Source organism: Sardina pilchardus, chromosome 17 (genome assembly GCF_963854185.1).
Source record: "Sardina pilchardus chromosome 17, fSarPil1.1, whole genome shotgun sequence".
Lineage (NCBI taxonomy): Eukaryota > Metazoa > Chordata > Actinopteri > Clupeiformes > Clupeidae > Sardina > Sardina pilchardus.
Window position 1 is genome coordinate 4,766,722 of NC_085010.1, and position 14,090 is coordinate 4,780,811.

The 14,090-nt window shown below is 39.0% G+C and overlaps 1 protein-coding gene across 1 annotated transcript in view; it reads right to left on the reverse strand.

Moving 5' to 3' along the window:
* The window catches only part of LOC134061853 (protein unc-80 homolog), a 114,351-nt gene that overhangs the window by 37,112 nt on the left and 63,149 nt on the right, over positions 1-14,090 (reverse strand). The window contains exons 35-44 of the mRNA XM_062517658.1: positions 13,023-13,151; positions 12,794-12,937; positions 12,217-12,317; positions 11,252-11,338; positions 10,047-10,230; positions 9,782-9,876; positions 9,260-9,349; positions 6,008-6,109; positions 3,209-3,389; positions 2,040-2,305 (exon numbers count right to left, since the gene is read on the reverse strand). Of these exons, the coding sequence (XP_062373642.1) occupies positions 2,040-2,305; positions 3,209-3,389; positions 6,008-6,109; positions 9,260-9,349; positions 9,782-9,876; positions 10,047-10,230; positions 11,252-11,338; positions 12,217-12,317; positions 12,794-12,937; positions 13,023-13,151 (1,379 nt within the window). The remainder of the gene's footprint in view (positions 1-2,039; positions 2,306-3,208; positions 3,390-6,007; positions 6,110-9,259; positions 9,350-9,781; positions 9,877-10,046; positions 10,231-11,251; positions 11,339-12,216; positions 12,318-12,793; positions 12,938-13,022; positions 13,152-14,090) is intronic.

The window sequence follows — 14,090 nt, forward strand, 5'->3', positions numbered from 1 at the left end:
CTAGTTGAAAACAATGAAGTTAAATGAATTTTATCGCTAATGTTTGCTCACATCGCATCCTGTTAAGACATTGTCTAAGCTTGCAGATATTATGCATACTAGGGATGTAACGATTACCGGTGTGACGGTAAACCATGATAAAAATGTTGACGATAACAATTACCGTGTTCATTTTGAATATCATTATTATCACGGTTGATACTACGGTGTGGTAACCGCGTGTTTAATTCCTCCCAGCTTCATCCGAGCCTGCTTTTGACACAAGCTGGAAGGCTACTATGAAACAAAACTTTACCTTACTAATTCTGTTGTCTAATTGTTGGATTTAACCATGATTCGGATAAGGCTACACCTGCTTTTAAAGGGCGCAACATTTCCACCCCAAAACGTGCGCTGTATCATGTAGCCACTCTGCGTCTTTTTATGTAGGCCTACACGTTCACATTAAATCTAGGCTTTTCCACTAACGTTATCAGGAGGAGAATGCCGTTTTATGTTGAGCGCTGGGATATAAGCGCTCATTGGATATAACAGATATACCAACTCCAAATCATAAGTTAAGCTATAAGCAGCCAACATTTCCAACCAAGGAAAAAGTGAGCACAATGCCACGGTAACCTATGGGATTAAGTTCATGTAGGCCTACTGTAGTGTTTAATTCAAAACTACACAGCCGATTGGCAAACTTTTACATCTTGAGAGAGTTCCATCAAGGTAACTATCCCGTTAGCTCACGCGTCATGTCTATCATTAATGTACAGTAGCCTAGTGCTCACCAAAATCATAGAAGTTAACATTGCAAGTCACTTATCTTTTCTATGATCCCAGGAATATTTTCTTTGACTTGTTAATTTTTTTAACATTAATTTTATTCAATGAAAACGGATATCCTTGAACTATGCGTGACTACTTTCCTAAAACCGAATGAAGGTTAATATAATTACTTCACGTCTTCACGACTTCATCTCTTAAAGTGACAGGCACTCAATTAGACCTACACAACACCCCTGTAATGTCATTAAAGACAAGTGTAATATTTTAAAAATCAATATGAAGTATTCAAATTACTGAATATTTTTAGCTATAAGTAATTATGCAGATCCTAACATATTATAAACTATTAGCAAAATATATAAAGTTCAGGAATTCAAAATATGCAATAGAAACAAGACAAGCCATTTTCTGTGTGTGTGGAGGGTTGAGCAGGGACTAGGATTGCCACTGCTGTGAATGATCGGTATCCTGCTGAAGGCAATAAGGGTTTGCCTATATTTTTAATGTAATAAACACTGTCACACCTTTTTAAACTAAAGTATTTCAGCTTGTCTACACCCATCAGCGCTTTCTTAACATATTATACACACAATTTTTAAAATACCGCGATAATACCGAAAACCGTGATGATTTTGGTCACTATAACCGTGGGGTTAAATTTTCATACCGTTACATCCCTAATGCATACTATGATGGACTGACACGCACACACACATGTACACTTTAGGCTAGTATTTCTACATGGGTTAAGTTAGTGATTGGGCTATGATAGACACACACTTTAATAGTGGTCTGGTTAGACTATTTTGATGTGTAAATCCAGAGGTTTCCAATAGTGACAGCCTATGTTTAACAGCCTATCCTAGTTTAAACAAATCATTGATTGCATTGGTTTGCCCCATTAATTAAAGAGCGCTCTCAGTTGAATTTGTTAGCCTTCATCAACATCTTGTAAGAAAGTTGTCATGGTTACTCCACAATATGATTGCAGTCAATCATAGCAATGTGTCATAGCAATCGTAGTAATTTGTGGGTCGGGTTCAGGTTGATGTTTAACACAAAGGCCTATTTTGTCAGGCTGGGCAGGGTTGGACCTTCAATTGGTCAGGTGGGTGGCCACAATGCAGGCTTCAATGCGCTCTACAGTAAAAACATGGGCATAAGCCTAATAACAACAAAATGAATTAACATTGCATATTTTACAGTCAGTTTGCAGCTTCCACTGCGCTTCCATCGCAGCCTCCATTGTATTTACTAAGACTCACCTGCAGAATTGTTGGCAAAATCCACTGGTATCCACTGAGAGAAAAGAGATGGTTGAAGTGCACAGCTGTGTTGATGGCAGTGGCAGTGTACTGCCTGAGGAGGGCGCTGTCCTCTGGGTGCAGTAGCAGTGCACCATTCAACACATTCAAGAAGAGCATCATTTCATCTCCCCATGGGTGTTCACTGGGCATGCCCAAAAACATTTCCTCCAAGAGCTTAATCCACAGCATCTTGTGAAGGGTGTCCAAGCCAAACAGCTCTTTGCCTGCACACAAACACATTGAAATCCATTGAAATGCATAGTTTTACATGTTTACCTCCTTCTCTGTATGAAACTAACACTAACACACACACACACACACACACACACACACACACACACACACACACACACACACACACACACACACAAAGACCGGGGAGACATGTCCGCGTCACCACCAGCATTTAAATGATAAAACAAACCCATGTGAGATTAAACTTTGGTCTACAAACAAACCAATGTGTGATTAAACTTTGTTCTACAAACAAACCAACATGTGATTAAATGGTTCCCTGTTTGGTCACATTTCACAGCTGGAGACACTATCCCACAGTCACCTAACCCCATATCTAACTTATTAAGAGCTCCATATGTGCATGTGTGTCCAAAGTCTAGGCTTCTCCCACTCACTGGACGTCATCAACTTTCGTATGACATTAAATCTAGACTTTAGACCAAATTGGTCTCAGATTCTTTCTGCTAACTGTCTTTTAATTATTCCACCTTGAGTCTTATATGTTTTCATGTTAGTTAATCTTTTTTTTTAAATGTTTTGAAAATTTAAACCTGATGTGTGTGATCCCTCAACATGCCGGAGAATTGCACTCGTGGTGAGTAGTACTGGTTTGTTCCTTTTAAGTGCTACGTACAAAGAAAATTGGCGTCCTTAGCAGTTTGATTTTTTTTTTTAAATTAGGGCATTAAGATAAATTGTCAAATGATGATTTTATAATCTTCTTTTTAGGAAACTTTAGCATTGTATCAAATACATGTTCTCCCCACTGTACCTTGAGTGCTTTATGTACCCATTAATCAACAGTGGTGGTTAACCTGCAAAAGGGCCTTGCTTTAACTATAACAATGTGTCTTCCAGTGTGCATGCATGTGGTTTGCATAGCTGTGTACCCTGTGACTCGTTGAAAAGAGAAAATTCAGCATTGATAGCAGTCCTGGGAAATGAGGGAAGACGCAGCAGGTCTTCTTGCAGAAGGGACACATGGGACTGCTTGTGAGAGGCTGGCATGCGCTGTGTTAAGGAGATGAGGAAGAGAACCCGTCCAACCTCCTCCAGCTTACGGGTGAACACCTGCAGTTTATAAAAATTGAAACACACTTAAATTAAAACAAACAATAGTAATAGTAATGTCTGTCTCAAACCTTTAGTGTACTAATATGTGTTGCATTTACCGTGATAATAACAATGTAGATAGCCATCTAGTAGGAAATGTAGATCACTGTTAAATGTTAGAAGTACTGGTACTGCTGTGTATTGTGTGGGAATGTCAAAGCAGTGTGTGCATGATATGTTGTCAAGAGCACAGGCTTGTTAAGGCCTAGCTATCATTCTATGGCACTAGAATGGTCCACTCATAAAGGGGTATTCTCCCATGTGCGTAAGGGTGCGTAAGTCCAAAAAAACGCGTACCTATGCACATTTCACTCTAAGCGAATTCTGCCCTAAATCTGTCATTTACGTGTCATAGAGAGAGTTACACGTTTTGGGTGGAGCAACCGCAAAATTTCCAAATACTGGCTACAATGGTAGAGCCAAGATATACACAATTCAAACGTTAGCAGCATTTTGACCTTTGGATTGCCAGAATAGCCTACTTATTGTTCTCAAATGTTTTGATTTTTGACTGCAATATAGAACCTTTGCCTCTGATGAAAGATTTAGCGAAATTGGCAAAGTTTTGAAAAAGCACTCAGTATTACAATGTAACAACTATATATAGGTACCCACAAATACAGTACATAATGCAAGTACAATGCTAGTACATGGTAGTACATGTTGTTACACAGGTCGTACCACTGTACCTAATTAGGTAGGTACACTGTAACAGCGACACGTTAAAATAAAGTGTTACCGTACATAGCCCTCTACATTAATTGGCACTAACTGGCACTATTGACTACATTTGAATGATAAATACTTTTGTTAACTGGTTATCTAAAATTTCAAATAGCATTTTCACTCTGGAACAAGTTTTGCTTTGTTTTTGGCTATGTTTTTCAAAGCCACATACAGAGTGACAAAGAGTAGGTGAGTTACAGTAAGTAGGCTACAGGTAGCTACTGCAAATAAGGAGATTCTGGCCTACACTCAAGGAATTTAGCAAACGACAATGGCCGCGTTTCCCAAACAAATTAAGAAGCTCTTAACGCCAAGATCTTCTTTGGAGCGCTCTTAAGAACGCTGTGAAAGAAAAACGCGTTTCCCAAAGTCGCTCTTAGCTTAAGAAGATCTTTCACTAAGAAGGAAACGCAAGATCGAGCTGACCCACTCTTACAAGCCTTCTTAGCGATCAAATGCTCAGTGATCATAGCCTGCCGCTAGGGGCACCTAGATTTCTAGGCTTTAGTGATCAAGCTGCGTCAGGGAAATGTAACAATTTTCAATGTTGCAATGCACTCGTGGCTGTGGACCACTCGCGCAAGAAACATAGACTCAAAAAAATAATATTGAATTACACGTTTAAGTTTTCAACACATCTGCATATGAGTTTATAATACTTCACATAGGCTACAAAAAACATCAACAACCCTGTGGCATTCCACGGATATCAAGGAAACAGATGTAATTGAACTAAGAACCTAATCCAATGAGGCTTCGCCTGCTACAGTACTCTAGGCGTTGCCAAATTCCGTGATGTAAAAGTCCGGTTTACATTAATGCATATGTGCACCCCACTCGCAGGCCACATGGGATGGAGGGTTACATCTTCTCGGATATAATAAAGTAGACTAGCCTACATCACATGCCTACTACCACACTATCTATAAGAGAGATGGGATGCGTCTTACATGAGTTAATGTATGGCCTGAGCTAATAAAAAATAGACCTATAGGCTATATTGATAATCACCCTGTTTTATCAGTTAGTTTGAGTTTTTTGGCAGACGTAAGGAGCCGCGACCGTACAGCCCAGGCTGCAGAAGTGCCGCAAAGGGCGCAGCAAATTATCTTCTGAAACAATATATTTAAACTCTCGATATTCACACCGGCCCAAAACGTTAACGGCCCACCGGTAATCCTCCCGATTAGCCACCCGGGCCTACACACACACACACACACACACACACACACACACACACACACACACACACACACACACACACACACACACACACACACACACACACACACACAGACACGCACGCACGCACACACGATACATGCGTAGCCTAATTGCACCTGTAGGGGGAACACGGGGCGCTGTGTGTGACTTTTGCGCTTATAAAGAGGTGGGTGATCGATTTGCCTGGCATCGATTGATTTCGTTTCAGCACCACCGTGGTGAACAGCTCTCGTTAAGAGCTTCTTCAGAAGCTTCTTTGGCTTGATCTTAAGATTCTCCTAAGAAGGCAGTTAAGAACGCGTTTGGGAAACACCTGTATCTTAGCGCTCCTTCTTAGCGATTCCTTCTTTGGAGCCTTCTTAAGTCCTTAAGAAAGATCGCGTTTGGGAAACGCGGCCATTGTGCGTTGGGCAGGAAAATGACAACTGTGTTGGTCTTAGCAAAGACACTTCCAAGGAGCTTGGCAACGTGTTACACCAGGTATAGATGCATAATATCAGTAATATTAAATGAAGGTTCAATTATGTATCTGAAACACAATACATGTTACCCATATATCTAAGCATTGTTAGAAAGGGGGTCTGAAGACAAAAATGCATGTATTGCGAACAAATGACTATACAAACCTGCTTCTGAATTAGCTCTTGTCCTTTCTCTGGCAGCATGTGCACCAGGTTGAGTTGAGGGGATACAGATCTTCGGAAGGGGTAAATGTCTCTCACATAAGTCTGGGAAGAGGAAACATGAGATCTGACAATCCAGAATAAGAGACAGCTATACAAGTGTTTAATATTGATCTTAATAGTGATTCAACTCTGATTTCAGTGGCAGTCAATTGCATTTCACCAATATTTGCCTGGTATAGACAGACTCAAATTGTTATTGAATTCAAATGTTATGAGAAATCAAATTTGTATGGATTTGATGGGGCATGTTTCAACTAATACAGGGGAAAAATCTCAGTACACAGTTGGATAAACCAAACCAGTTGGGAATCCGTTTACTAAAAGGATAGCTGATAACTATCGGTGGTGCATTGTTAAGTACGGGATAATGGACGACACGCCGTGCGGTTATTCAAAGTTAATGCACGTTCTAGACGGTGATACGGCCCGACGCGAAGCGGAGGGACGTTCCGTCTAGAAAAGTGCATCAACTTTGAATAACCGCACGGCGTGAAGTCCATTATCCCGCTTATTCCACTGTTGCCATTGCGTTGTGTTCGTTCCCGTTGCTAATATAAATGTTTTAATCGCTAGAACTGTATTGTTTGTAGAACTACTTTTCCCAGACACATTTCAACTCATTTCTCAAACTGCGGTTACTAGTTCTAAATGGATGGTTGCTATGGCCAAAAGCCAGTCGTTAGTTCTAATCTCCCGTTGTCAAGCTGGCATATCCCAGGATTCTGATGAACGTTAACTTTGAAAGATTGCTATTTTTCTTAGCCTACTACCACCTAACTAGCTAAATGACACCTCTGTCATATGCTAAACGTTACTATGATCTGAACGTCTGTATTTTACAGCTTGTATGTAACGTGACAGTGCATTTAAACTTCACAACGAGTTTGGCGAATTAATATTCAAGTGCGATAAGGTCAAAAACAATGGAACTACTTCATAGCCGTGCGTATATGTAAGGGATAACGGCCGACGAGGTGACCGGTTCGATGGAAATAATGGCTAGGTGGAGGTCTAGAACTCCGGCGACGTGCGAAGCACGGAGACGGAGTTACCTCCGCCGTGCCATTATTTCCATCGAACCGGTCGACCTCGAAGGCCGTTATCCCGCTTATCTCCCGTTTGTATTCATAACCTGTATATTTAGAACATAGTTTTATTCCACCGTTGCGTCCGTTAACATCGCTAAAACTGTCTTGACTGTGGGACTACTTTCCGCCACATATCAACTTTCTACTTGCAGGACAAAACTGCCGTTACTAGTTCTAAAATGGATGGTTGCTATGGCCAAAGGCCAGTCGTTAGTTCTAAATGGCTGGTTGCTACGGCCAAAAGCCAGTCGTTAGTTCTATCTCTCCCGTTGTCAAGCGGCCATATCCCAGGATTCTGAATAACTTTAACTTTGAAAGATCGCTACTTTTATAGCCTACATGGCATCCAACTAGCTACAATCCACCTCCGTCATATGCTACAATGTTCCTATGGTTCTGCACGTCTGTATTTCAGCTTGGATGCTACGTGACAGTTCATTTAAACTTCGCAACGAGTTTGGCGAATTAATATTCAAGTGTGTTACGGGAACTACTTCAAAGGTAGCAGGTTATACGAAGTTAATGGCCACCCCATCAGCCAATCAGAGAAGAGAATTCCATTGTTGAGGGAGATAACTAAAGTTAATGCACACCCTTATAGAACGCAGGACAATGGGGAACTCAACCGAGCAGTGGAATAAGTGACAGTGACAGACAAGCGAAGTGTTTCCCAAAACTATTGTTCCAATGTTGCAAAGATATGTAGTAGGTTGTAGCATTGTTGAATCATAGTTCTGGGGATCTTCATGTCGAAGACACATCACTTATTTTATTTATGTGCAAACTAATAATTATCAATATATTCAGGTTTGTGGTTGATAATTACACTTCTAACCACCATACAATCGTTTTCAGGCTTTATTGGCTGCTCTGCATGTAGTAGATCCAGCTACTGTATCATTGACTGTAACACTTGCTTACAGTACATACAAATACATGGTTTATTCCTCTACTACACCAAATAAATCTAACCATTGTTTCCAACTTCACTATTAGTTTTTAATGCATTCTTGTATGTTGTTGGTGAAAAAGAGAATGTGAATTCTGTCAGCATTCTTAATCCCGTTTCCTGCATTTTTTACACTGATGACTACATTTATCATAACTTTTGAAAGGTTCAGAATGCTGAAAATGAATTGTGAAAATCTTATAGAGAAATATGATGAAAATTATTTTCTTCAAATTAAATTTTTACACATTTTGGATAAACATTTGGAGAGAATTTTCAAAAAACTGTTCATTACAATATCAACATTACCATATGTATCTTACATAATTTCAGAAAACGAATCCTTCTGATTACAAAGGTATGTGCATCCCATTGATAGTATGGAATATACTCAAGAAATTAGTTTTTTTGTATGAGGAGGACTTTTATTTTGACAAAGTTTCGTTGTTTTGTCTTCCACATTCATGAAAGTGTTGGTATGAATGTTGAGTCATGTTTCATGAATCAGTCATGAATGCTTCATGTGCAGTTCATGACAGCTCTTATGAATGTGTTATGAATGAACCCGTCAAGTAAAGTGTTACTGTGAATTCTTACTCAATATCGACTTGCCTTGTTTATTATATCATTCATGACATATAAATATCACATACGATTTCGAGACAAGAGGCAAACTTCTCCTCCCTAACCCCAAAATGTCATCCCAACCAATTAAATACATTTGCGCCTAGTAACGAGGGGAGGTGCGCGTTCTCTAACACCTTCTTTCGCTCTCGAATCTTCATCAACGATGTGCCTTACATTATCTCGTTGTGACATGGAACCTAATTGGCTAATTCTAGCTGGTGACGGAAATGAAAATCCATGGAACACCATTTTCTCAAAGATGGCTGCGGTCAATTTCAATTTTGGCTGAAGTAGCTAGCCTAGCATGGGCCATTGAAATGAATGGGGTCAGGACTTAGTCCCTGTCTCCAGTTATATAAAATACCTCCATGGTATCAATAACCTAGAGGTAATAATTAAATTGAAATACCATAAAAGGTGGCTTATTGTCATCAAAAGCACATAGCATATTATTATTATTACCACCATTGTCATTATTATTAGGACTTAAAAGTTGACAGTATGAACATTTTAAAAAACATCTTTGACCTTTGCATAATGAATGAGGTTCCATCGCTTGTCCATGAGGAAGTACTGAGAAGAGCGTGCCTCTGGAATATTAAAAAACTCCAGACACTCCTGAGGAGGAACAATAATAATACAGATGACAATTAACATTTCCATAAATGAAGAGCAAACTACACTGAACACAACATAAAAATTAAGTCACATATCTCAAACTTTTTGTTTGGTTTTGTTTAGGCCTACATGTATTTGCGTTATTGTGCTGCGTTGCGTTATTTCATTTGCGTTATATTGCTTTGGACAAAAGCTTCTGCCAAATCTGCCATATGGTCTTTGGGCCCCCACTGGGTTAGGGTTAGAGTTAGGATTAGGCACCTAAAGGTGTAAATGAGTGTGTGGATGTGTGTGTACTCTGGTACATTCAGTTTATATAAAATATTGTGCTTCACTTCGGATAAAACTGTCAGGTAAATACTGTATTGATACCTTTACCATAATTTCACTATAAAAGACTATCGAAACCTATAAGCCAATCTAGTCTCCAACCTTAAGAAGTGCTTCAAACTGAGTGTCCTCGTGCACAGGCAGTTGTGTCGGGATGTCACACTCATTCTGTCCATGTACCACCAAAGTTTTGGTTCCTGTAATGATTTTAACAGTGCCACAATCAAAACATCTACAAAACTGAATTAATGGCAAATTCAGATCAATGCTGCATGCTTCTACTGAATCATCACAAAACAGTTTAGGATGTCTGTGAGAACTATATCATATTACAATTGAAAAAAAAAACTGTAAAAAAAAACTGTACCTGGCATGGAGGCTGTCACCAGTAACTTCACCTCACACTGCTCTTTTTTCATGGTCTGCTTGAGATCCTTAAAGAACAGCCCCTCCACATAACCTACAACTTCCCACAGGAATGTCAGTGTAGCTGAGATGGCATCCATACCCCACTCACATGGTGTTCGCACAAAATACATAATCAGGCCCACCTGTAAAATGAAAAACAACAAATAAAAACATACTATTTGTATTTGTTGTCTCTATCTATATTTACTGATTTGTCTGATGGGTGTTTGATTATGGGGTATAGCTATATTATTGGTGTCTTTTGAGTCATTAGCTGAGTAACATGGAATTCCACAAAGATCAGGGATGACCGGTTTCACTAAGATAGACTGTAACCATAACTTAGATATAGGATATAGTCAGATTTGACATAGACGTCTACATAATGCTGTTGCACAAAGCAGTTAAGACCCCGACTATGTTAAGTAGTACTATACTGTAAAGAATTGTGGGTATTTTAACACTCACATTTTTTAACACAAAAATGGCGGACCAAGTGGAGACATATAACTGTGCAGTACCTTTCACCATTTGAAAAATCTCTACATTTTGGAAGAATTCAATAAATAAATTCAGTGAATAACGCAACAACAAAAAGAAAAACGCCGTTTGGAAAAATATTACCACATCGTCAGGGATATTGTCGCTGTTCAAAAAATACAGTATTTAAGAACATGGTGCAAGAAGCAAAGAAAGAAACGGGAGGAGGGAGTCTTAGAGAACTTAAAATAACTACCGAAATGGTTATGAACATTTATGCAGGCGAGTCACCAATGTTCTGGGGGATACAAGGAGGGAAGGAAAGTGAGTCAGTGGGGTCGTCAGACATGACAATAGCAATTTTTTCTGTTACTACCATGGTGACATAGCACTCTAGACCTATCTTAGCCTGGGGCCGAGGTGGCTAACTTTTTAAGTCTAAAATGAATGATCTTAACTTTTGTGAAACTGTCTTACTTGCATTAGACTGGTCCATAAACAAACTTAAGACCTATTTTACCCCATAGACCAGTCTATACTACTTTAGTGAAACCGGCCCAGGGGCTTAAGTAGTGTTGAACAGTATTGTAGTACTGTAGTATTTGTTTTTTTTGTTTTTTTTAGTACTGTAGTATTTGTTTTGTAATACAAACAAAGCCATTCAGAAAGCACTGGAAGACTCACCAGGTAGTTGAATAGAATGTGTGACGTCTGGGCAGGCATATCTCCAATATTACGCGTTAGCTTTCTCAGCATGTATATAAGCTCATCCTGACACAACCACATGGACATAGACTCATCAGTTTCATAATGGTTATGGTATTTAGGACAATCTCATCTAGTGACTTACAACATTAGAATAACAATGGGCAATAGTGAACATTATAATAACTTTAAAGGTAGGATTTACAGTAAAACATCCAACTCAATGAATAACAATAGTCTATTACTTGTACTACTAATACTACTACTAATAATAATAATAATGATGATAATAATAATAATAATAATAATAATAATAAATATAACTGCAAGCAGCGATTGTTGGTCCAAACATGGTGACAAGAAGTGCCGTACAGCAGATTGAAGGTAACAGAGGAAATGGGACAAAATAGAAGCACAACTATTTCTATATGTCTATGCTAATCGGGTCATGAGATATTTACCTGGTGAAATGAGGTGGTGTAGGTGTGCTAACTTTAATGTTTACAAATGGTAAATGGGAAATTGATACAGTATGTGCTGGTTCTAGCGCTCCCTATGGACAGAATTGTACGAACTCACACTGAATCCGTGACATTCCTTCCAAAGTGGGCATTACAGCCACCATAATATGTCATGAACCGTTCATCATATTTCCCTGCCAATTGACTTGCTCTTCAAAATGGCCACCAATGGCCAATCAAATTTCAGCTGTCCATATATGCCATTACAAATAGCTGACTTTATGGGTTTCTTCATAATGACAAAAAGAAGCATATATCTTGACCAGATTAACATAGACATGTAGAACTTGGAGGGTGATTATACCTTGTTCCATTTCCTTGGTGACTTTCAACCTGTCTTGCAACTTAGCTTAAACACAGATAATACCCGTTGTGGTTATATCTACTATTTTTCATTGGCTCAAAAATATAGTATTTAGGAACCTGTCTGTTGCTAACGGTGAGCTTTTCCAGGAAATGTCGAAGCACTAAGGCAGGGTCTTCAATCAAACAGTTCCACAACACCTGCTGAGCAACAGCACTCACTAAGAAAGAGAAAGAGTGAGAGATTGGGATACACATTGATAGAGAGATAGAGTGAGAGATCATTTAGACTGAAGAGCACAGGAAACATTTTTTCACTCCATGATACAGGACCCCACTGCCTAAAAAGTCAATCTTGAACCTTTTACCTGTGAAAGCTGTTTCAAATGTTAAGCCTGCCATTCTTAGGTAAAATACCGGAATAGCCTCAGACAACAACAGAGTTTTTATCTCTCTGTTTTTACATCATGTTGATAATATAGATTATACAACTGATTCCCAAGTTGCACTATAGCAGCGGTTACAAATTCATAATGACAAAATAGCAATAAACTCAGATTACGGTTTTACACACAGCGCTTGGATTGGGGTAATGTCAAAAAACTACACTAGATATTCTCATTCTGGGTCATTGCCAGTTTTAGTATATACGTTGCATAAAGGTTATAAAAAAAAAGAATATAAAATTGCTATATACCTGCAACTCCATCTTCACGAACCTCCCCATCCTCCATTAAGTGCACAATAGGCAGAACAGCAGCACAAATGCATGCTGGGAAAACAGCTTGAGGCGGCTGTACAACATGGTGTGTAGGGGTGTGTTCTGTGGTATTATCCTCATCTAAAAGAAAGGTAAGCCAGGAATCTCATGAACAACAATTACTTTCAGGTAATATCAGGGATTGGAATATGGATAACATATTCACCTTCAGCACTGACAGCAGAGCGCACACTCCACAGAGAGCCCCTGCGAAAGGAGTAGTTCCTATGAGAATTTGAGGAGGCACACGAGGGGCTCACAGATAGACGTCGCGAGGCCAGATTGACAACCTCCTCTGTTAAAACATGAAGAAGGGAGAGACAATGTGTGTGAGAGAGAGAGAGAGAGGGGGGGGGGGGGGGTGCTTCTACATAAGTAAAAAAGTATATAAAAAAACGACATCATTGGATCTGAACAGGACACAAAGGACTAGTAGGACCAGCACTGGACAGAGGCCCCCAAAGAACACTTGTGGTTATGGTTATTGTTTTATGATTTAGGAAACCTTTTTGTCCAAAGCGACTTACAAATAAAAATAATACAATAGCTTAAGATAAACAGTACACAGTTTCAAAATGTTGGCAAGACTACATGAAGGAAAATAGCAATAATAAACAATAATGGCAATGCAATGTAAATGATTCTAAAACGGATAGTTCCTACCAACGCCCCTTAGCTGTTCTAAATTCAGTATAAACAGCCTCTCGGGGATTACTGCTTAATTCATAGTTTAATGAAAATATAAACCATAACTCATAAGCACCACTTCATTAACTAAGTGTATGCTGAACAAATATGTCTTTAGACCCCTCTTGACACATACATTACCATCAAGTAGGATAAATAATAAAGTCAAAATGATAACTTTGCATTTAAGTTGTAAACAAATTCATGGTTAACTGTTGCAAAGTTATCATTCTAGTCTTTGTATTTCACCCCTACAGTATACGGTTTAGTCTTGCAGCGCCCTCCACAATTATTGGCACCCCTGGTTAAGATGTGTTCTTTAGCTTCTGATAAATTCATTTTTTTTTCCAAATAATGTAGGACCACAATGAAAAAAAGCGTAAAATCCAACCTTTAATACAAGTGCATTTATTTAGAAGGAAAAAAAATCCCACATTAAGAAATAATTATTTTACATCAAATCATGTGTGCCACAATTATTGGCACCCCTGATGTAAATGCTTTGTACAACCCCCTTTTGCTAATAAAACAGCACCTAATCTTGTCT